The 24,470-nt window shown below is 52.1% G+C and overlaps 1 protein-coding gene across 4 annotated transcripts in view; it reads left to right on the top strand.

Moving 5' to 3' along the window:
* Window positions 1-24,470, top strand: part of NFATC2 (nuclear factor of activated T cells 2) — a 160,489-nt gene that overhangs the window by 85,134 nt on the left and 50,885 nt on the right. For all 4 annotated transcript variants that reach the window (XM_061437973.1, XM_061437974.1, XM_061437972.1 and 1 more), the window contains exon 6: window positions 13,020-13,160. In XM_061437973.1, the coding sequence (XP_061293957.1) occupies window positions 13,020-13,160 (141 nt within the window). The remainder of the gene's footprint in view (window positions 1-13,019; window positions 13,161-24,470) is intronic.

Genomic DNA, 24,470 nt, shown 5'->3' with positions numbered 1-24,470 from the left:
AGACCAGGGAGGTGATGGACATGAGTGTGGTGGGTTGTGGGGTCAACAGTAGGTGTGGTGGAAACTGGGGGCCAGGATGGCATGTCGGCCGCCTCAGTCGGCTGCTGTTACTCAAACCCAGCTGGCGTTTTCATGTGGGAGTATCGACTCAGTGTGGCCAAATCTTCTGATTTTTTTTTAAAAAAGATAAACCTATAATCTCATGATTTTTATTTTATTACTGGAGTATAATTGTTTTACAGTGTGTTCATTTCTAATGAACAACAAAGGGAATCAGCTGTAGGTGTACATATGTCCCCTCCTTTTGAACCTCCCCCCACCCCCTGCTTCCTCCCACACCTCTAGGTCATCACGGAGCACAGGGCTGAGCTCCCTGTGTTACACGGCATCTTCCCACGAGCCATCTTTGTTACACACAGTACTGTATTTATGCCAATTCTACGCTCCCAATTCATCCCTGATTTTTTAAAAGCAGCAACAAATACAAAACACTCTGCGGGTCAGCTGAGGACTGCACATGGCTTAGACTCATCAGAAGTAGTCTTAATCAAACACCCATGAGCAAAGGGAAAGTATGAATATTTTACGCAGAATGTGTTGAGGAAGACTGGCCTTCAGCCAGCAAGGGGACCGGGTGGACCCGCTTTGAGAGAGGAGCTGGGACTTGGTCTCGATCGGTCCTCGGAAGAGGAGGAAGGAGGCCTGTGGTCTTTCCCCAGGCTGGTAAGTCAGGGTGGGAGTCAGGCTGGATCTGGTGGTGAGTCTGTGCTCTGATGTTAGAGAAGAGAGACCCAAAGGCAGACAAAAAGGAAAAACAAGTGTTTGAAAAACATCATCTCAGAAGCCCTGGAATTCCCCTCCTCTCCCCAGCAGAGCCCGCCCTGGGCCCCCAAGTGCTGGTCACGGTGGCTGCCCCGCCCTGCTCTTGGTTTTGAACATCTCAAGATGTTTGGGGAAGGAAACTCAGGCTCTTCCTCGGTGATTGGGGGATTTTGAGAAGATAAGGTCTCCCCTTTCTGGCAGATGACTCAGTCTTCAGGATGGGGCTGTGGTTTTGCAGCAAGGTGGGGAGCCGGAGGGACCATTGACAGGAGCCCCGTCCCTCTCCATCTCTGGGTCCTTCTAGTCCCTTTATCTCCTGTCAGCCTGAGATTTTTAAGGATCGTCACTGACTGCACGCACTCCCCAGGGTGTTAAAAAGTAGTTTGAACTTTGAACAGAGCATTTTTTTTTTCTCATAAAAATGCATTTGAGTGATTCACCTACTGTGCTTTGACAGATAAAGAAACCGAGACTTTGTTGGTAAGGTGATGCATTCGTTTTTACTCGGTCTCCAGCTTTCTAGTTCTCTGAAATGCCTGCTTTGGGTTCTGTAACACCCGCCCTTCTGGCAAGACCAAGCAGAGCTACTGGTGGACTGCTTTCCCTCTCACAGAGGGAGACAGAATCCTCTGCCGCTTCTGTCTCCTCCTCTGCTCTGTTCTCCTGGATCGGCACCTGGCAGTTTCGCCAACATCTATGGGCTAATTGGCTCCCCGTTCATTTGGTTCTTAGGGGTGCATACAAAATTTGTTGACAAAACAGCCCGTGACATGGATCAGCACCGTGCGTCCACGCCAGTTCTCTTCAGTCGTGTCTGACTCGTTCTGACCCCGTGGACTGTAGCCCACCAGGCTCCTCTGTCCATGGGATTGTCCAGGCAAGATTACTGGGGTGGGTTGCCATGCCCTCCTCCAGGGGATCTTCCTGATCCAGGGACCCAGCCCACATGGCTCACGTCTCCCGCATTGGCAGGCGAGTTCCTCACCACTGGCAGCACCTGCGAAGCCCTGTATCGACACGGTGTATGTACTATAAATATTTCTTCACTAATTGACTTCATGCACACTCTTCGGGGAAGGTGAGCTGGTAAGGAAAACAGTTAGTGGGCTGCTGCTGATTTACAGGGTTAACTTACTGACTTTGGAGGAATCTTTACTATGGGATGGCTCAGGGATCAAGGGTGATTTCTCAGAATCTAGTGGAAAAGTCTCGAACAAGACCCTGGAGGCCACTCTTTAGAAAGCGGAGTTACTTGCTGGAAAGGCAGGTCCTTCCGTCTCTTTTCTGGCCAGTGCGGCTGAGGCCACGTCTCACCTGTGCCCAGACAGACGCCCTGTTGTTCCCTAGCCTCGTTTCCACCTGCTCTTCGGTGCTGCCAAGGAGGTCTTTTGGGTTTCCTCCCCTCTTCGCAGCAGAGAGACTGTTTTGAACCTTCTTGGGTCTCCCAAGCTCTGGAGGCCACCCCCACCCTCGCCAGGCAGATAACCCTCCTCCCACTCGCAGGAGAACGTGGAAGAGGTCAGAAGGGAACGCCCTGCCTTGCCCAGCAGTAAGCCTCCACACGGTCGCAGCTGTGGGCAGCCTTCCCGCGTCGGGCCCCTTCACGTGGGACAGTTCTCCTTCCCCTCGGGTTGCTCCGAGCTCTCAGCTTCAGCTGCAGGTTCCCTGTGATGGAGGGACCCATGCTGTCCGTCTTGTGTGAGTTCCCAGGACGGGTGAAGCCAGATACCACCGCCGGGGAGCCTTCCATCGACAGACATCGATTCTCAGGGATCTGGAGCGCACAAGCCTGGAATCAGCATGTCGGCAGGGGTGGTCCCGTCTTGGAGGCTCTGGGGAGACTGTTCTAGGCCCCTCTCCTGGCTTCCGGTGGGGGCCAGTGGTCACCCTCATTCCTCGGCTTGTAGACGCATCACTGCAGTCTCTGCCGCCGTCTTCATGCAGCCTCCTCTGCACGCGCCTCTCTGACTCCTGTGAGGTCACTGTCATTGGGTGTCAGCATCCCCACTCCAGGATGACTTCGTCTGCATCCTCGTTTACATCGTGGAAGGCTCCGTTTTCAAACAAGGGCGAATTCTGACTTCGGGGTGGATGGGAAGCTTTCTCGGCTTCCCTCTCCTCTCTGCTCTGCAGTTCCCAGATCCGCCGGGATCTTCCTCCTGCTCCCGGGGTTCTGCCTGCACTGTTCCCTCTGTCCAGAACACTAGTTCTCGGTCTTAGCTGCGTGTTGGAATCACCTGGGAACTTGTAAGAAAAAATACGATGCCCACATCTGAATCAGAAACTCTGACTCAGTTGGTCTGCAGGGAGGTCTGGGCCTGGAGACTTTTAGAGGGGCCCGGTGATTCTGACTCGCTCCACCCCGCACCCCCATGAAGTTAGACACCCACCGCCGTGGCCCTCCCCCACCCTTCCACTACTCAGTTAACCCTCGTTTGTCCAAAGCCCCTGTTTAGACAGGCCCCCATAAAGGGCAATCTTGCCCACACCCCACAGGGTTCAGGGTTCCCCTCTGTATTTGCTGACACCTAATTTACCTGTCAGTCTCTCAGTTAGGGTTAGGGACCAGTGGGGTGTCAGTCAGGGCCTGGCACACAGCAGCTGACTCTAGAATGTTTGTTGAAAAATTGAAAGCATGACGACAAGCATCCCCAGGCTGCTCGGCGGGGTGGAAGGACAGCGAGGAGACAGAGTGGACGCGCCGCGCGTCCTGGGCGAGCCTCCCTGGGTTTTCTCCCTGCGGGCCGAGGGGCCTCTCTGGTCACCACAGCCATCCCCACCGGGCCGGGCCCGCCCCGCGCAGAGTGCAAGCTCCCTTGCTCATTCTGCAGGAGTTGGGGGTGTGGGTACGAGGTGTGGACTAGAAAATGGCTTTTCTCATACACTGTTTTCAGTGTCTCTCTTGTGGCACAAATCTCTCTCTCCGAGGTGTAATTCAGATGTGTGAGATGGCGCAGACGCGGTGGGTTCTGACAGATGTGCACACCCATGTGACCGCCACTCGAGCAAGATCAAGGGCGTTTCCCTCCACCCCTGACGGCTTCCTCCTCCCCCACAGCCATCGCCCCCTCCCCAGCCCCCCACGCAGGTAACCACTGTTGTGGTTTCCGTCACCTCCGTGGGCTTTCCTTCTCCCAGAACTTTGTGTCACGGGCTAGTACAGCGTGGCCTCTTCTGTCTGGTTGGTTTTACTTAGCAGGATGTTTTCTGAGATCCAGTGCTGTTATTGCGTGACTTGGTGGTTCTCTCTCTCTTTTTTAATTGCTGAACAGTATTCAACTGTGTGAATGTAACAATTGTTTATTTACCACTGGTAGACATTTGGGCTCTTTCCGGGGTTTGAGGATCATGCATAAGGCAGCTGTGAACATTCTCCTTCAAGGCCCTTGTACACAAACACTTTCTTTTCTTTTGGGTGAATACCCAGAAATGAAATTGCTGGGTCATGGGGGAAAGTATATGTTTCAATGTGTGTGTTTTCCAAATCATTTTACACTCCGTACCAGGGCATCTGGGAATTCCACTTGCTCTACATGCTCCCCAGTACTTGGCTCTGTCGGTCTTTGGAATTACAGTCTTGCCGGTGAGTGTAAGATGGTGTCTCATTGTGCATAACTCATCGTTTGCATCTCCCTGAAGGCTAATGTTGCTGGCCCCTAATCTGTGTGCTTATTGGTTATCATATGTCTTCTTCACTAAAGTGTTAGTTCAAAGATTTTGTTCATTTTTTTATTGGGTTACTCATATTTTTACTTTTTTAATTTTTGACTGAGCCACGATGCGTGGCTTGCAGGATCTTCGTTCCCTGCCTAGGATTGGACCCACACCCCCTGCATTGGAAATGGAGTCTTAACCACTGGATAAGTGAAGTCCCTTGTATTTTCATTTATGCATTGTCAGATTTATGTATTATGAATATTTTCCCCCAGTCTGTAGCTTGCCTATTTATTTTCTCAATTGTGCTGTATTGAGAGGATCAATATTTTATTTTTATGAAGTCTTAATTTATTCTCTTCTTTGGGGATTACTATTCTTTACATTCCCCTAGGAAATCTCTGCCCATTTGATGATAGCAGACACACTCTCTTCTGGTTTCTTCTAAAAGTTTTTTGATTCTGGCTTTTATTAGCAGATTTAGGGATACAAACCGTCTCAGATCTATTTTTGTGTGGGGTGTGAAGTAAGGTCCAGTCCCATCATTTTCCATATGGAAATGCAATTATTTCATATGCCGTTTTCTGAAAGTGAGAGCGTAGAAAACCTGCCTGTTCCTCCCTCGCCACCTCTCCCTTCCCCTCCACTTCACTCCCGAAGTCTGACGTGGGAGGTGGGTGATCGCACGGCAGCGCTTTGTGGGAATCCTTAGAATGAGGGAGACCAGACGGGCAAACTGATCGCACTTTGCTTCATGAATCAGAGATGCTGTCTTGTCCGTCTGCCCCGCCAGAAGCCAGAATGACCCACATGATTCTTATGGGCTCCTTCATGTTACTCTTGGAATTAAAACCGTATTTTGTTGTTCCTGCTATTCAGCCACTAAGTCATATCTGACTCTGTGTGACCCCGTTAACTGCAGCACGCCAGGCCGCCCTGTCCTTCACTGTCTCCTGGAGTTTGCTCAAATTCATGTCCTTTGAGTCGATGATGCTATTTAAGCATCTCATTCTCTGCTGCCCCCTTCTTCTTTGGGAGTATATCATGTAGTGCTAGGAACTAGGGATCCAGCAACGAACAAAACAAAGTTCTGGCTATCCCGCAGGTCACATTCTAGTGGGGAAAACCCACAGTCAACAGGCTGGCAAGACTTCAAACAACTGAATGTCATGATGGGCTTCGCTGGTGGCTCAGTGGTAAAGAATCTATCTGCTAATGCGGGAGATGTGGGTTTGATCCCTGGGTTGGGAAGATCCTCTAGAGTAGGACATGGCAGCCCACTCCATTCTGCCTGGAAAATTCTGTGGACAGGAGAGCCTGGTGAGCTACGGTCCATGGGGTCACAGATTCAGACTTGACTGAGTGACTGAGCACACATGCACACTTATTTATCTATGGCCTCACAGTGCGGCACGTGGGATCTTAGTTCTCCGACCAGGAATCGAACCTGCACCCCCTGCAGTGGAAGCGTGGAGTCTTAACCACTGGACCGCCAGGGAAAATTTGTTTAGCACTGCGCCTAGCACAGAGCAGATGCTCATAAATACTTGAAGACCAAAGGAGGAAAGGAGATGAGGGAGACAGGGAAGAGGTGAAGGACAGGCAACAATTATTAGTCACCCTTTGTGTCGAGCACTTTCTCCGTTGCTCCTGAATCCTTGTGAGAACTCTAGGAACTCAGCATCCACTCCCATTTTACAGACGGGAAATCTAAAGCACAGAGAGGTCAAGCTAATTGCTTGTGGTCACACCGCTAGTAAGGGGCCAAGCCAACTGTGACGTCCATGTCCCGCTGAATCCCAGGACATCCAGGCTGAGCTCCATCAGGAGTGACAGATTGATTGATTAATCCTCTCATAGAAACTGGAGACCAGCTCAGCGACCCTCAGGGGACTGTGGGCGCCCTTCCATAGCTCCATACTGCGTCGCCTCCTTCGAGGCAGTGTAGCAGCAGATCTGGGAGGACGTCAGGGCATGGAGCAGAGGGCAGGTAGGCCAGGCCGCCTCCCTGAGGTGGCTTTTAAGCAATGACCAAGGAGCCACGTTTCAGAAACATCAGAAACCAACATGATGGGAAGCAGCAGCAGGCCGCTGGTTAGGACTGGGGACCCGGGTTCACATCCTGCCTCTGCTGCTCACTCACTGTTTGGTCCCAGGGAAGTTACTTAGTGCTCGGTGCCTCAGTCTTCTCATCTGTAAAGTGGGGCTGGTAAGAATGTTGATATCTGTATCAGTACAGGAGAATGACCCCAGTATCTCTCTTGTGGTATGGCTTGTCCCGCCCCCACGGCAGCCATCCCCGACACTCTGCAAAGCACATGTTACCTGCCTCTCTCTGCCCCTGTGTCACTGCCAGGAGCACACAGCCCAGGTGGCAGCAGGTACGGGGGCTCAGCAAACACTTTGTTTTAGGGGAGCTGGCAGCAAGCTGCAACCCCGCTGCTCGGCAGAGCTCAGATGGTTATCTGCTATGGGTTGGCTGGGTGGCGATTACAGGAAAGCTCGGTTTTGGGGAGCCCAGGATTGGGGTGGCTTCTCTGCTGATTGACAGGGTTACCTGACCCTGGGATTGTGGCCTTTTACCAAGCTCATTTTGCAGGGGTGGGGCAGGTGAAACTCCCCTGTATTGAAGAGTTGCTGTGTGCCCCCAGCTGCCATGTATGTTAACTCATTTCCATCCTCATCATAGCCTCAGAACACTTTTTTTTTTTGGCCTGATTCAAGGTCACAAAGATTTTCTTCTATGTTTCTAGTTTTTAAAAAAAGTTTTATCATTAAAAAAAAATTTGGCCACACCATGGAGCATGTGGGCTCCTGGTTCCTTGACCAGGGATCAGACCCACACCCCTGCGTTGGAAGCATGGAGTCTAACCACTGGACTGGGCCACCAGGGAAGTCCCCCAGCCTCGCAGACTCATCTTAAAGACTGAGCTTGTATCTAGCAAGCTGAGGTTCAGAAGGGCTAACCGATTTGCTCATCACATGGCTGGCAAGGGTGGAGCTAGGGGTTAAAGCCCTTGTCCAGTTCTCTGCTGTGGCTGCCTGGGTCTCTCAGTGGCCAGGGAGCTCACTAGTCACATGGGGATTCGCAGAGCCCCTGGAAGGGTCTTGGTTACTGGAGACCCATGGGAGTATCCTTTGGGGCTCCTTGTGAGGACAACGCTGCGGGGTCTGGAGGGGAGGTCCCAGTCCTGCAGGGCCGGGGTTCGTGTTCCATTTTCCATATGAGAAAGCTGAGACCTGCTGAGGTCTCAGAGCTGGAAGGCGGTCTTCAGCGCCGTGGACCCCACCCCTGTACTGTGGGTGCTCACAGGCCCCTCCAGAGGTGAGCCCCCCACTCAGGGAGAATTGAGCTCCCCTGTCCCCATCTCCCGCTTCCCAGGGAAGAGCCAGCAACACCAGGGTAGGGGCCTGAGGGGCCGTCTGCCAGGCCTGCTCCCCGCCCTCCCGGGCGAGGCCGAAGCACCGCGTTCCGGGCCAGGCCAGGCTCACGGCCAAGGCCAGGGGCCCGAAGTACAGGCAAGAAGGGCTGTGCGGCTGGGGGATGGTCAGTGCTGGAGCCCGGGTGAGACTGACGTGGCGGGCGGGGGGCCTCCCGGTTCAGGCTGGCTGGCCACTTTCCCACTGAGTCTTCCTCATTTTACTAAAAAGGAGTCCCTCTGGGTGGGGGAATCCCACAGTCTGGGGTCAAGCTCTGCCGGCCTGCCTGCCGTAGCTGTGAGCTCCCAGGCATGGAGCTCCTCCTCTGGGAGGCTCAGCGCCCTCAGCACCAGAATGGGAATCGTTCCTGCTCTGTGGTCTCATGAAGTTCAGCCATAAAAATAAACAGAACTGACGCTCACAGAGCTCTGACAAGGTACCACACACTTCCCGTGCGCCAGCTCATTTAATCTGCAAACAGCCCTCTGAGGTCAGCAGTGTGTGATGCGTTCCCATTTTGTAGATGAGAAAACAGAGGCGCGGAGAGGTGAAATGACTCGCCCAAGGTTCCCCAAGCTAAGATATCAGCGAGCTTCAGACTCAGGCAGTCACCTGTCGGCATCCTTCCTTTGACCCATGACCATGAATTGCCTCATTATGTATGTGCTTTATAATGTAAAGAACAATGTGTATGAGAAGTCTCTGGGATCCAAGGCACTCTCTGCTGCAGCTATAACCATTTGCAGTTGTTAACAGATGCCACCTACACTGCGTACCTGGTCTCCCTGGCCAGCCTCTCCTCTCCCCTGTGGTTCTCCAGCATTCTTGGCCAGGCAGCCCCATGACGGAGAATGGCAGACAGACAGACAGCAGTGTTCCCTGTCCAGGCCGACCTGGAGGACCCGCCTGGGGTGAATTTCCTTCACTTAGTCTTTGCTGCCGCGGCTCGACTCCCCGTCAGCCACTGTTGCTAGTGAAAGTAAACACCCATACGGGCTACACCAGCGGCGCCCTGTTGATTCAGAGCTCATAAAACCCAGGAGCCCCAAGCCACTTTATGACGTGCCAGAATCCAGGGGCAGGAGCCAAGCCTGGGGAAATCTCCCGGCTTCGAGGGCCACCGCGATGCTTCAGCAGGAGCAGAGGGGCTGGCCTCCGCCCACAGGTGAGACGCGGGCCGTGGGCTTAGCTTTAAGCTGCTGACCCGCCACGGCTTGCTTAGACCACTCTAGGGCTTGGGGGCTTGGGGGGCTGGCCCCGCTGATGGTTGAAGAGCCAAACGGGACTTGGTGGGGGCCGTCGGGGGTGGTGATGCAGGCCTGGGAGGCCCAGTGGGCTTGCGGGGAGCCCTGCCTCTGTGACGGTGTCACCCCAGTGAGTAGCCCTCAGAGAGGGAGAAGGAAGTGGACCCCGGGAGGGCACTTTCGGTTGCTGTTTGCCTCTCCTCAGTTTCCTCTTTCAGAGGCTAATTGGATTCCTTTGCTTTGCTTCTGGGCTCTCTGAGGGTGCAGGGCCTCCCCTGGAGGAGGTCCCCTGGTCCTCAGGTGGCCTTTTAAGTGTGGGGCTTGGCTCTCAAGCAGAGTGTGTGCAACAGGTCACCTGGAAAGATTGTAAAAATGCAAATGTCCAGCCTCCTCCAAGAGACGCCGGGGCCCAGGGTTAGGGCCGTGGCCTGGGTGGCTGCATTTTTATTAAGCGCCTCCCCCAACCAGGTGACCCGGGAACCCCACTTTGAAAAATGCTGGGGCTCAGGGCCAAGACACCTGGGTTTGGGGTCGGGATCCAGCAGGAACCGCGCCGATGAGCGCAGTACTGCGTGTAAACACGCGGACACAGTCACAGGTATCGGTTGACACAGGGCAACCGCCCCAGGAACTGCAGCGCATCCTGTTGTTTGCTTTCCCGGCCGGGATTTATTAAATCAAATATGCTTTCTGTGAATTCTCCCATTTAACCCTCAAACAGCCTGTGGCATGGGTTTGCCGATGGCCCCGTTTTTCCGATTTGGCAAAGTGAGGTTTCGAGTCGGGAAGCCCCCTAAAGGGTCACCTGGTGGGGACTTGAGCTGAGACCGAGGACGGTCCCACGTGGCAGCCTCACCCGGGCAGGGGCTGCCCCTCCATGGAGCCGAGTTCTGAGCATGTCTGTCTGTCTGTAAAGTGGTAGCATTAGGGCTGGAATGTCGTGTTTGTTTCGACCCCCCAGGTGATGCTCATGTGTAGCTAGGGTTAAGCAGTACTTCTCCCCCTTGACAGCTCATAAGAGTCAGCTGGGTTCCTCGTTAAGCTGCAGAGTCTTAACAAGGCTCAGTAGGACTGGGGTGGGGCCCAAGGTTCTACATCTCTAATATCACCTTCCACCCCCAACCCTGTTCCTAGGATGTAGCCCACACTTTGAGTTGCAAGACCACAGTTCAGATAAAAGCTTACAGGAAGCGAGGCTGGACTCTTCTCTGTACATTTTCTTTAGAAAAGATGGTTTTCGTTCAGGTAAGGAGAAGCAGGGGTTTCCTTGGTGGCTCAGACAAAGAATCTGCCCGCAATGTGGGAGACCTGAGTTTGACCCCTGGGTTAGGAAGATCCCTGTGGAGAAGGGAACGGCTCCCACTCCAGTATTCTTGCCTGGAGAATCCCATGGACAGAGGAGCCTGGTGGGCTACAGTCCACAGGGTTGCGAAGAGTCTGACACGACTGAGGACTAAGCATCAAGGAGAAGGGGTGGGAAATGAAGGTTTGGTCAGAGGAGGATCAGTTGGTTGCCTGAACCTACGAGGCTTTGGAGGGAGAAGCAGTGATGTTGCTCCAGGAAATGGCCAAGCTGTGTCCACAGCAGTGCTCGGTGACTCACAGAGCAGCTGGCCGGGCCAGCCTCCCGCCCAGTGCTGAGAGCCCATGGCCACGTCCAGTCTCCAGCCTGGCTGGACGCGAGCCCTTGGCCAGCTCGCCCGAGAGTGATGACTCAGGCGTTCCACCTGCAGAATGGGCGGCATGGGTCTTGAGGCCTTCCCACCCATCCATCCCTGGGACCAAAAGCCCCTCCTCGCCCCCGAAACACATCCAAGGCAGATCCGAAAAGCCGGGACCTGCTCTTCTAGGCAGTGTGACTGCTGTTTTCACTGCTAATAAATCTCCATTGATGGCAGCTCAATTAGGAAGTCACACAAAACTCCTCTATTGAAAGAAAGGATTAATAACCCAGCCCATGTGGGAGAAATTAGCAGCTCCTGCTGAGAGGCCTTTTTAATATGTGCCCATAACTGGGAGCCCCTTAGAACCACACTGGCTGGCTTGGCCCTGGGAACAGAGAGCCTGGGCTGAGCCTGGGATGGGGAGATACTGGCCGGGAGGTCACTGAGAGTCCTGGGCTGTGTTTTCGACGTAGAGTGTCTGGGAGTGTCTTATCCACAGCAGACTCCTTGAAGGTTGCCGCGTGCACGGTTGCCGCTGAAGGCATGGGTTTCAACGTGGCTCCAGGGCAGGAGGGACAGGGTGCTGGACCTGGAGGCCCAGGCCGGCCGGGAGGGCAGGGTTAGGCCCGCGCCTAGGGCCTCACACGGCTGCGTCCATGGCTCCTGGAGGGGGCGGTCCGCCGGCCCCTGGCACAGAGAGGGCTGGCCCTCTGCCCAGTCCTCGGGCTCTGGGAAGGATGCCAGGAGCTCAGGCTGACTCACCCAGGGGGTGGGCCGGCCTCCGCAGCCCATGCTGCCAAGGCGAGGCCCAGGGGATGGTCCCTTGTGTCGGCCGGACCTGTTTCCCACCCTGCCCAGGGCAGGCATCTGGAGAGGGTCTTCACTCTTTCCTGCAGCCCACCCTCCAGAAGAACTGGCTGAATGGAGGGGCTAAAGGAGGGGGCTCTGGAGCTGGGCAGGCCAGCTCTTAGGGCTCAGGTCAAATCTCAGCATCACCATAGCTGACTTCTAGGCTTCCGTTTTCTTCCAGAAGGCATATAATTTCATTATACTTTTTGCCTTAGAAGGTTATGGTGAGCATTCAAGTATATCATTGTAGTTAAACAGTCAGTCTGTCCCATTACTCACTGCAGATACAGATGAGGATATTGAGATATTGAGATAAATATGTTTCAAGATATATTGAGATACATCTGTATCCACACCTGTCTCCATCCATCCATCCATCCCTACATCCTTCTCAAGCACCCCCTGCTAAGTCCTGGGCCCTGGGCCCAGCCCTGGGCTCACAGCATGCGTAAAGCGATGCTCCTCTCTTTTGGGCTTATGTTCTCGTGGGGAAGAGATGAAATGCAGAGGAACCAAGAACGCTACAGGTAGTGCTTCTGAAGGTGGAAAGCTCTCTGGGGATGAACTAAGCAGGATGGAGCAGGATAAAGAGGTGGGGGGGGGCACCGCCAGACAGACGGACAGGTGGTCCTGCTGTGTTAGCTGGGAGGGGCAGGGTGCAAGGGTGGGGCAAGGAAGCCTCTCTGAGGAGGAGACATCTGTGTAGAAACCTGCCAGAAGTGAGGAAGGCAGCCGTGCTGGCAAGCGGGGAGGAGCCTTCCAGAGAGGAGGGCTTGAAAGTGCAAGCATTCAAAGATGGCAGTGTGCTGTGTGTGTTTTAGAGATGGTGAGAACATTCTAGAAGTGTGACTGGAGGGGAGTGAGCGAGGGGGAGTGCTAGAAAATGTGGTCAGAGACGGGATGGGGGCGAATGAGTTCAGAGGCCAAGGCACCTACACTCTCAGGAATTAGGCCCTCGAGTTTGCGTGCGTGAGCCCTTTGTGTGTGGCTGCCGTCAAGTGTAGAAGAGCGTGCACTCTAGCAAAGGAAACCTCTTACAAAAAGGTTGATTTGCCTATCCTTTTACTAAAAAAAAAAAATCAAATTCGTATTCTCCTCTCCTTCCTAAAAGGAGAATAGGCATCGGTCTCTTGAGTCATGAAAATGAAACTTGTTGTTAGGAGAAAATTAGCCCCAAAGACTTCAGGCACGTTGACAAGAGCATAACATTTGCAGAGTCGCTGGTTGCCAGGGGTGAGGGTTGCGCGCTTGCAGTGACAGCAAGTGACAGAGGTGGGCAGAGTGCATCGTGTCCCGTGAAATCTCGGGACGGTTCCGAGTGGGTGTCTCCCGTCATCACAGCGACGTCTTTTTCTCTCGCCCACAGCCCAGCGGTCCGCCCACGAGCTGCCCATGGTGGAAAGGCAAGACATCGACAGCTGCCTGGTGTACGGCGGCCAGCAGATGATTCTCACGGGACAGAACTTCACGGCCGAGTCCAAAGTCGTGTTTACCGAGAAGACCACAGGTCAGAGCGCCTTCCGAGCGCCGTACGAAAGTGACCGTCTCTTTCTTCTTAGTTTGGGGGGTTAGATCCCACTGTGTAGCGTTTTCCTTACTCACTCGGGGAGATTTCCTTGTCTCCAGTGACCTTGATATCCACCTGGCCCGCTGCTGCCTGAATGTCCTATGGTGAATTTTAACTCATCCTGGCTGGTTTGGTTGGATGAGAAGGCTTTTCCCACCCCCAACTCTTTTTTTTTTTAATTATTTTTTACACATAAGGAGACACCTTTTTTTTTTTCTTTCAGATTTTAGACTTACCAAACAGAGAATAGTAAGAGCACAAAGATTAATCATACATGCTTGACGTCATACCTCCAGCCCCTGGATATCCCGGGTTCACATCCTGCCTTTGCTACTTGATTGCTCTGTGATGCTAGACAAATTACCTGACTTTTCTGTGCCTCTGTTTCTTTATGAATAGAATGATTATAACAAGAGTTATTACCCCATAGGGCTTTCACGTGGGTTAAACGAGTTAATACATGTCAGGTAATTATGACAACACCAGGTATATTGTAAGTCAATAAACATTGGCAGCTTATATTTTTATTGTAACTAATACTGCGGTCTCTCTGGTTGTACTTGTAGGACTAATTAAGTAGTCTTCTTACACATGAAACTCCACGCGTATCTTTTCTGTTTATGTTGGGTTTATTCCCGTGTGGGATTTTGGGTAGTCATTTTGAGAGCTTTAAGTACATATTGCTTTGTAGAATTCAAATCACCTTCCGGAAACTTACAGATTGGAAACTTCCACCAGTACTGGGCCAGTAGTGGTTTCAACCCATCCCGGAAATGCCCTGTTTTTTAATTTAAAAAATTGTACTGAATTAGTACTTGATTTTTGTACACCTTTGCTATGAGAGGTTTAATGGACATGTGTATCCTTTCTTAAAATGGGCCATCTGTGAATGTGTTTACCAATGAGGACGTGTTAAAAAGACCATGGTCTGAAGTAGGAAAAATATCAGGTTATATAATTGGCTTGATAGTTATGGGTGCTAGGTTGAGCTTTTTTTTTTTTTCTTTCCTATGGACATGATTTCAGGTCAGATCAGAGGCGAGTTGATGTCTGTCTGTCTGCTGCCCTGAGGATGGCCCTGAAAGGGGCCGTCACTGACGGGGGGCTGCTTCCCACATTCACACAGAGCCTGCTCTTGGGATGGGCTGCCCCGTGTCCAGGGTGTGAGAACTGCTTCCTCACATCTTGGAAGCACGGCAGGAGGCACGTGATTTGAAAGAGGCTTGCCAACGCCGCTGCAATAGAAAAATGGCGTGAAGTGGGGCTCACGGTCAGGCCCTGCGGGTGTGCGGGCTGTGATGAGGTCGTGAGGAGGAGCGCGGACGTGTAGGTGGGTGTGATGCGTCTGTCCTGTGGCAGCCAATCCTTTATTGAACCGTCCTCCTCTATTGGGCGTGAGGCTGCTTCCAACTTTGTGCTGTTCTGAGTGAGTGAACTCCGGGAGCTGGTGATGGACAGGGAGGCCTGGCGTGCTGCGATTCATGGGGTCGCAAAGAGTCAGACGACTGAGCGACTGAACTGAACTGAAGTGTCTCCGTGACACGCCTCCTGTTCGTGCCTTTGGTCAGCTAGGCGAGGGCTCACGCGCTCCAGCCGGACGGCTTGTGTTCAAAGCCCAGTCCTCCTCCTTCCTAGCTGGGGGACCTTGGGCAAGCTGCTTAGCCTCTCTGGGCAGCAGTTTCCTTCTCTGTGTAACGAGGATGGTGACAGTCATACCTTATAGGGTGGTCATGAGGTTAAGAGTTGTAAATGCTCGGTTCACTTGTCCCTCGGAGTCTGCAGTGGATCGGTGCCAGGACCCTGATAGATACCAGACTCGGAGAGTGCACAAGTCCCTTGTACTTCCTCTCGTGTACTTTAAATCGCTCTAGATTACTGAGAAGACTTAGTACTAGGTAAATGCTACGTTAACAGTTGCCAGTGAGTGGCATGTTCAAGTTTTGTGTTTTGGAACTTTCTTAAATTGTTTTTTGTTTTGAGTATTTTTGTCTGTGGTTGGTTGAATCCATGAATGTGGATCCTACGGATACAGAGAGCCAGCTGCTTACAGCAAGTGCTCAGTATGCATTAACTCAGGCCGTTTGTTACTGTTCCTTCCTAAGGTTGAGGCCGGCATGTGCTGTCTTGGGTTTCAAGGCATTGCACATCCTGACACGTTTTGGAGGAGGCTTTATTTTTCAGGCGGTGAAACAGTGTACACTATTCTCAATGGCAAGAAGTTACTGGGCTCTCATGAGACAGAGAGCAGACCTTTGTGGCTGGAGTAGAGGCTGGTTATCACCAGGAAGTGTTTTGATGAGCAGAGCCCAGAGAAGTCTCCTGACGCCAGGTAGAGACACAGCCTTGACTTAGTCTGCACGTGAGTACGGTGATAGGGAATCGTGGTAGGAATCGTGGTGGGTTCTCGAGCAGGAAAGTGGCATGAAATGTAAATAACCAAGTTAGCATTAGCCTCCTCAGCTTGGATGGGTCTCTAGGACCAGGAAATCATCCTGCTGGTCTTGTGCTGACTTCCACAAGAAGTGTGTGGCTTCAAGGCACCTTACTGGCAGAGCAGAAAATGCTGAGAATACATAGACATCTTGTTCTTCGTGTCCAGGTGAGCAGTCTCCTTGGGGAGCTGCTGGAAGTATGGAGGGATGGCTTGCAGACCAGGTGCTACCAAGTTCCTTGTGGAGCTAGGAGCCAGACAGCTTTCAACTGTCCTGGGAGTGCAGGTACTTGTGAGGCTACTCAAGGGCCTCAGATAGGTATTTGCTGGATGGATGGATGGAAGGATGGAAGGCAGGCAGACATTTACTCTCCAGCTTTCCTTCTCTTGGTTTCAGAAGAAATTTGTTTACCGCTTGAGGGGAGAAAAACCCAGAGTCTCTTTCAGCTTTGAAAAGCTGCATGTTAATAAGAGGAATCATGAAGTTTCCTCTCTGTGGGTGTGCCTTGTCTCATCTGACAGACAGGCAGGTGGCTAAGCCTGGAGAAGCTGGGGAACTCGCCTGCAGATAGTATCCAGCAGCATCTTGTTATTCAGCTTCCCTGGACATCCGTTTTCAGTCAATGAGTTAACAGTTTTCCCTCCCAGAGTTAAACTCGTCGGCAAGCAGTGGGCACTCAGTGCGTCAGGAGTGTTCCTTGTTATTTTTACGGTCTCCCCAGCGTTTTCCTTGTTCAGGCCATAGGTCACTTATTGGATACATACTGCCACAGGCATAGGCCTCGTGGGCAGACTGTGGGAGGCTTGTCAGCTGCAGTGGTTACCAGCGTAGCTGTGAGGTCAGACGGCCTGAGTTCGAATCTGTGATCTGCATCTGGTGGCTTTGCCATCCTGGGTAAGTCATTTCACCTAAGTCAGCATTTCCTCTTTTGTAAAATACAGATGACTTACTTCACTTGAGAGACAGGAAAGTTAAATGAGAGGATACAGGTTATGCTCTTTGCATGGAGTTTGGCATTTTAGGCTCTAATGTTAGCATCTTGCATAGATGCTTGTTAAATGTTAGTGGTTGTTATTATATTTAGATGGTGGAAGGACAAGGCTGAGCATGATTTTATCTCATGGAACCAGGAGACACTGAAAAACAAGAACGAGTAATAATAAACTAGGTGCCAGGCCTTATTTGGAGCCCTTGGTAGGTATTAATATTAACAATCTGATTCCTCATGACAGCTCTAGAAGATAGCTACTATTCTTTTTTTTTTTTCCCCTTTTTTGCTGAGAAACCGAGCACAGAGAGGTTAAATAACTGGTAAAGATCACACAGCTGGTGAATGGCAGTGCTGGGCTGGCCCCTAGGAAGCCTGATCATTAGCTAGTCTTGCTTGGTCATTAGCTGTTCTACTCTGAAAAAGGTCAGAACCAGGTAAGCCTGCCTGAAGGTCCTTTAGCTGCTCTGAGACACTGACTTGAACTGTTTTGTGGTGAGACAGCCTCTTGAAGTCTGCAGTGGGTCACTGAGGGCAGGAGGGTCCTTTAGGACTGTCCCATGTCTGATCAAAAAGACTCCGGGGTGGATGCGGTCCCTGGACCGATGCCAGCAGACAGGCTGGGGTGTGCAAGGTGCCCCCGGGCCCTGAGGAGTGGAGGGCTTCCCTGGAGGGATGTCTGGCCCCCAGAGGCTCCGACAGGTTGTGGGGGGGTGCCCTTGTATTCGCAGGGAGCCACTCCTGCTCTTTTGACCCCAAGCACTTGCTGTCCAGCCCGGGACCGCCTTCTGCAGGGGGAATCCCTGTTGCTCAACTTCTTTTTTCCAAAACGGCTCCCCGTTCCCATCTCCATGGACAGTTTGGCCGGCCGGGCTGCTGCGGGGTGGGGCGGAGTGGAACAGTTGAAGTTTTCCAAGGAAGGGGAACCCCAGCTGGTTCTCACATTAAGGAAAGGTGACAGCCTCCTGGGCTAATCTTAGCCCCCACGTTGGGTCATCGGCACCACCAGCTCCAGTGTGCTTTTTATAGCTGTCGACTGAAATGGAATTGGCAGTTTCCACTCCAGCAGGATGACAAATTGGAGGATGGTGGAAAAACAGTAGGAGAAGGGGAGCGTGGTGTTTCTTAAGTTAGAAAAGCTCGGTGTTTTGGAAAGTGGCATCTTATTTATAGCAGCAGTAATAATAATGATTATTATATTGTTTTTATTACTATTTTTAATGATTTGCAGGACTTCTAGGGGCCCGCGCGAGCTGGCCCTGGCCCATCTCCCCAATTTCGGCCCTTTGGACTTGCCCTCTTGCTCCTGGGGCCTTAGCTATATTGTCTTCACTCTGTCGTCAGACAGCCCACTCTCCTTTCCATCAGAGGAGCTTTGCTTTTGCTGTTTCCTGGTGGCTGCATCACCCCATTTCTACAAAGCTTGACTCAGAGGTGACGTCCTTAAGGTGCCCTCCTTGACATCGGCTCCGAAGGTGCTTGACCTCCCCCCCTTGCCCTTCCCTGCCTCCTCTGAAGTTCTTAGGTCTATGAGAATCACCTTTTTTAAAAAACCGTTTATTTATTAATATTTTGGCTGCACCAGGTCTTATGAGATCTTTAACCTTTGATGTGGCATCTGAGATCCTTATTTACAGCGTGTGGGATCTAGTTCCCCGACCAGGGATTGAACTCTTCGTCGGCACTGCAGGGGTCCTAGCCCCCGGACCACCAGGGAAGTCCTATCTACTGGAGAGATCTTGTCTATTTTTTTTTTTTTTTTTGCTCATTTATTATCTAGTCTCACATATAGAGTTCCTTGAGGGCTGGAACGTGGCGTTTGCTGCTGTGTCTGCAGCATCTGGAACGACCTTGGCACTTAGTAGGTGCTTGTGGTGGTGGTTTAGTTGCTAAGCAGGTGTTTATACATATTGCTGAGTGAATGTATTTAATCGTCACACCAGCCTGGAGAGGCAGGCAGCATTACTCCCATCTTACAGATGAGGTCACTGAGGCTCACAGAGGTCAAGCCATGGGCCCCAAGTCAGCTCCCAGCTGGTGACAGAGCTGGAATCTTGGGGAACATTTATCATCAACCCTAGAGGGATCTCGCAAGTCACATCCAAGAGAACAAAGAGGAGCCACACAGAACGATCCGGAGCTTTCCCATTGACCATTTTCAGTAATTGCTGAAAAGCCTTTCTATATTCTCTGAAATTTAAGAAATGTGGAACCTCTGCAGGCAAAGTTCACCCTGGGAAGTCCAGGCTGTTCCTGACTTCAGCTGGTAACCCTGGCCCCCGGCCACCCAGGCCTCAGGCGGAGTCGGGGGTCCCAGCAAAACATTGCAAAACAGGAAAAAATCTAAGGACACAAAAATAAAAGTGATGTGGCAGCGGAAACGGGGTTGCCATGGCTCCGAGCGACTCGGCGCGCCTGGGTGGGATCCAATGTTTTGGAAGGTTCCTCCACATGACACAGGGTTTTGGAATTTTTCAGCTGGTAAATCTTTCTTAATTCAGCACCCCCCCGCTCCCCCTGGCTCCAGCCAAGTAGCTCCCTGGCCCTCTGTGTCCCGCGGGGGCGTAGGTTGGAAATGTGCCTGTGTCGGATTACTCAGCTTTGAAACTTAAATTGTTTGAAGAGAACTTGTGTTTTGTTTTGCTGGATGGTTTCTTGGACCAGTCTGATGGCAGAGGCTCCTATCACCTGTTGAGAGGGCAAATTGATTTTTTAGAAAGAAGGCGTGGGTGGTGGAATTGGAATTCCCTCTTTCCCACTGAGTCATCACATCCTAATGTGAGTCATTTTATGACTTGGAGGTTCCCAAAGGTTGTATTTTGAGCTTTGTTTAATAAATATAAATGCATATGCTTAAAATAAAAATTTTTTGCTAAATTAAGTACTTTTCCGTGGATTCGTCCCCTGGAAACATTGGAACTCACTTAGAGAAGACACCTCCTCTTCCCACCTGTTTTTCTCCATGGGTTTGGCTTCACCGCATCTGGTGTCTTCTGAAACAATTGACTTGGTCTGGAAGTCTCTCTGCCTTGGACTTGCCTCTGGGAAAGGTCAGCCTTCAAGCTGGGCTTGACCATGACTAAGGCTCTGTAGACCTTTGCCCTTGGTGACTCACGTCCGCGGTGTCACAGGTCCCTTGGGCCAGAGCCCACCACTTATACACAGCTGGCTGGGGCTTTGAGCGTTCCCCCAACAACAGAAGTCAGATCGCAGCTCAGGAGCCCACCCCCACCCCCAGAGATAGAGAAGATGGTCTTCTTTTCAGAGGGCTGTTTGCCTGAACTCCAGTCCTCTTGTATGCAAGAACAGACTTTGAAAAAGGATCCTGGTATTTCAGTGTCTTAAAAAGAGGACATGAGTTTTCTGATTAACATGGGCCCTGGTGTTTTCACCATCAGGAATTGTTCTTGGCGCCAACAGACTTTCTGTAATTTGCAATTAGCAGGATGGAATTTCCACCCCCGTCGAGAAAATCATATCTTTTATCAACGAACTGTTTGACACCCTCTTGCGTTATTTTTTTTCCTACAGTTTTGGTTGCATACTTTTAAAAACAGTAGGAGTGCTATGTGTTTAAGGGTAAGCAGGCTGAATTTTGGATCGTCCGGCAGATTTGGCTTGAAGCCTGGATAGACCTCATCTTTTGTGCTTTGGGACTTGGTTTCCCCATCTGTAAAAGGGGGTTTGGTGGTACTTGGGCCGTAAAAGGAGCTCAAGGGTCTGAAAGTGCTGGGCCATGGTAGGCGCCCAGAAGACGTCAGCCGACTGTCCACGTGTCCTCTGAGAGCTCGATTTACTTACCTGAACGAGTAAGGCCCAGGTTGGTTTCTTGTCTGGGAGAAGGGTCCTTCCTGGCACAGGCAAGCCTTTCCCCTCCTCTCAGCTCCCAGCCATCAGACCCTGCTGTCATGCCCGATGCGATGGAGGGAAACTGAGGAACGTCCCGCCGCCTACCCCCTCTCACAGATGGGAAGCCAGCTCACCGAGGGGGGTGGGCAGACTTCCTTGAGTTGACAGCACACGTCAGAGGAAGGCTGGGCCCCACACCCCAACTTCCTGGCTCCCTGAGTGACTGTGTGGGCTGGTGGAGGACACCTCGGGATGACGGCCCATCGCTGAGGAGAGGTGCCCCTGGGCTGGGATGAAAGCTGAGCTGAAGTCTGGCGTCTATGCAGATGACGTGCTGATGCTCTTCTGGCCTCGCTCCTCCAGGCACGCAGCCCCCGGGATTTCCGTGGCTGCTCCCTAGATACTTATTAGAAACCTAGTGTGCACAGGTTCTGTGCCAGGCCCTGGGGGCATATGACCAAGGAGATCCCTGCCCTCAGGGCATGGATAGTTTCAAACTTGCCTACAAGGAGGTCACTTTGAGATCGGATGAGTGCTGTGAGGACAGGGGAACCGGTCCTAGGAGCAAGACCAAAGGGTCTGGAGGTTAAGAGAAAAATACAGGATGCTAACCTGAATCCAGATTTCTTAGTATGAGTGTGTCCCACGCAGTGGCACAGAGCTTGGGACATACCGGTAGTTTAAAAAGTATTCCTTGCTTGCTGAGATTCACATTTAACTCCACAGTCTGTATTTTGTTTCTTATATCTGGCAAGCATGGGCTGTGTAGTCAGAGAGGGCTTCCCTGAGGACATGCCTTTGCACGGAGCCCTAAAGGCGGGAAGGAGGGAGCCAGATGGGTGCTCGGAAGAGTGTCCAGGCAAGAGGAACTGCCCCGGGCCAGGGTCCCAGCGTGGGGCTGAGCCTGGGGTGTTTGGGGAACTGAAACCAGACCCAGGCGGCTGGTGCAGGCGAAGGCGAGTGCGACACCAGTCAAGCCTGGAGAGGTCATGGGGGGCAGGGGCCAGGTCAGGCTGGGCCGTGTGGATGTGGCGAGGAGTTTGCATTTCCTTCCAGAAGCGAGTAGCTGTTGGAGGCTTTTAAGCAGGGAGATGTCCTGATCAAATTTACATTTTTAAGATTGCTTTGGCAATCTGCACGGAGAATGAGCTCGGGGTGGAGGCGGGGTGATGGAGCCGTCCCTGCAGTTGTGCAGATGGGGACACGGCAGGTGGGGTAGGCCTACCAAGGATGTGGGGAGGCGGAAGGAAAGACGGGAGGTGTAGGAATCAGGCTCTTCCTTGCCAGCTCTCAGGAGACCCATCGAGGGCAGTGGCACCATTTCTGTTGTTCAGTCCACTCAGTCGTGGCTGACTCTGCGACCCTGAGGACTGTAGTCCTCCCAGGCTCCTCCGTCCATGGGATTTCCCAGCAAGAATACTGGAGTGTGTTGCCATTTCCTTCTCCAGGGGATCTTCCCGACCTAGGGATCGAACTTGCGTCTCCTGCGTTGGCAGGCAGATCTTTACCACTGAGCCACCTGAGGAGCCCAGTGGTACCATTCTGGGTGGATGAAATCCTAAGGGGCCATTCCTGACTGCCCCCCCCCAACCCCGCATCTGCTCGGCTCATTAAGCCCTTGCATCCAGGGAGCGTGAGTTTTTCTGCTAGTTAAGCAATCGTAAAGAGCAGACCCAAATGACTTCAGCCATCTTCATGGAGAAGGGAGCTAATTTTAAAAAGCAGAGCCAGGCCTGGGAAGCATCACAAGCCGTTTCCTAACCCAAACTGACACTTTGATTTCCTCCCGGTTCACTTGGAGCCCAGTGGCACGCTCACGGGCCCCAGTGAGGACGGGCTTGCTTCCCTTCTTCTGGGAGTGTGCTCCTTTCTGAGGGGGTGCTGACGTGAGCCCACCGTTGACACGAGGCTGACTGCGGAGACTCCAGCCCGGCCTGCTTGCTGCTTCCGGATGCGCTGCTCCATCAGGGGGTTCAAGAGCTGCCTGCAAGAGCTCCACGGGACCATCCACCCACAGACCCACTGGCCACGGGGCCGAGTGTTCTCCTGGCAGCGGCGCCAAGTTAGAGCAAAGGCTGGGATATTTCTTGAGCCGTGTGCTTCCCACCCCATTGTTTCTCTTACAGAGTCTTGCTGAGGCTTCTGTAGACCCAACCTCTTTGCCCGAAGGAGCTGGCTCTTTTAGCCTCTGAGTAAAGACTTGGAAGAGCCTATTTTGTGCTGGCTGCCAGCCCCTCTTAATTTAGGACAGGGGAAGTTTGCCCGACATCTGCTCGAGAGACCGAAGTCCTTTATTTCATCTCAGCCCAGAGCAGTAGAAGCAGACTTGGTCTTCTCGAGCCTCTTCTGTTCTGGGCAGGTTTTCCGAGTCCCAGACCTAGGGTAGCAACCCGGAGTGGATTACCTAGAATTATCTAGAACTCGGGCTGAGTGGCTCGGGTTGAGTTTGACTCCTTGTCTGCACCTGTAATGCCAGGCTCCTGCAGTCAGTTCCCTCAAAGGACTCTTCACAGACAGGCGGTGATTTTGCTTCGTGGGGTCTTTTTGCAGAGTAGCCAGTAGCCGGCCGTTTCCTGAGCTCTGGCAATGGGCTGAGTGCCGGGGAATCCTGAGGTCAGTTTGTGCATTTAGTCCACCTGTGTTTGTGGAGCATCTATTAAGCGCCAGACATGTCGTCCCGGGAGAAAGCAGAGAACAAGTCGGCGGTGTGGCCCTGCTCTCTGGGAGCGTGTCCCCGCCCTCCATTCAGGCAGCCAGGCCAAATGTCTAAAACTGCCTTTGGGGCCTTAAAAAAATGGAAATAATGGTGGAAAGACCCATATTTGAAAGGAAAGAAAAATCAGGCACCGTGCCACCTGTCGGAATTATTTTTTCAAGAGCAAAATCTTCGTTTTTTTAGGTGAAATTTCATCTTGAAATGGCAGTAGCTAGTTAAAAAGTCACTAAGCCATTCTGTAGGCCAGTTTGCTTTAAAAAACAGAGAGAGCTGTGGTAAAGTGTACGCTGGGCTTCCAGGTGGCTCAGACCGTAAAGAACCTGCCTGCAGAGCGGGAGAAACCCGGTTTCATCCCTGGGTCGGAAAGATCGCCTGGAGAAGGGAATGGCAACCCGTTCCAATATTCTTGCCTAGAGAATCCCATGGACAGAGGAGCCTGGCATGCCACAGTGCACGGGGTCTCAAAGAGTCAGGCAGGACTGACTATACAAACCACACACAGCATAACACTGGTTGTTCTAACCGTGTGCAGGCGTGTCGTTCAGAAGTATGGAGGTGCAGCCACAGTGCTGTGTAACAGCGCTGTTTTCAGGACATTTCCCGTTTCTGGAACAGGAGATCTGTGCCTGTTAAATGACACCTCCCTCCTCCCCCAGCCCCTGGGAATTGGCAGCCCCTTTTCTGTCTCTATGAATTGCCCTATTCTGTGTGCCTCATATGAGTGGGATCAAACCATCTTTGTCCTTCTGTGCCTGGTGTATTTAATAATGTTTTTAAGGTCTGTGCTTATAGCACATATCAAAGTTTGCTCCCCCTTTAAGGCTAAATAATATTCCACTGTATGTATCAGTTCAGTTCAGTCACTCAGTCATGTCTGACTCGTTGCCACCCCACGGACTGCAACACGCCAGGCCTCCCTGTCCATCACCAACTCCCGGAGCTTGCTCAAACTCATGTCCACTGATTCAGTGCTGCCACCCAACCATCTCATCCTCCATCGCCCCCTTCTCCTGCTCCCTTCAGTCTTTGCCAGCATCAGGGTCTTTTGCAGTGAGTCAGCTCTTCGCATCAGGTGGCCAAAGTATTGGAGCTTCAGCTTCAGCATCAGTCCTCCCAATGAATATTCAGGACTGATTTCCTTTAGGATGGACTGGTTGGATCTCCTTGCCATCCCAGGAACTCTCAAGAGTCTTCTCCAACACCACAGTTCAAAAGCATCAATTCTTTGCCACCCCACGGACTGCAACACGCCAGGCCTCCCTGTC

The sequence above is a fragment of the Bos javanicus genome, chromosome 13 (genome assembly GCF_032452875.1).
Source record: "Bos javanicus breed banteng chromosome 13, ARS-OSU_banteng_1.0, whole genome shotgun sequence".
Lineage (NCBI taxonomy): Eukaryota > Metazoa > Chordata > Mammalia > Artiodactyla > Bovidae > Bos > Bos javanicus.
The sequence above is the reverse complement of the archived record's forward strand: the minus strand, read 5'-3'. Positions and strand labels throughout refer to the sequence as shown.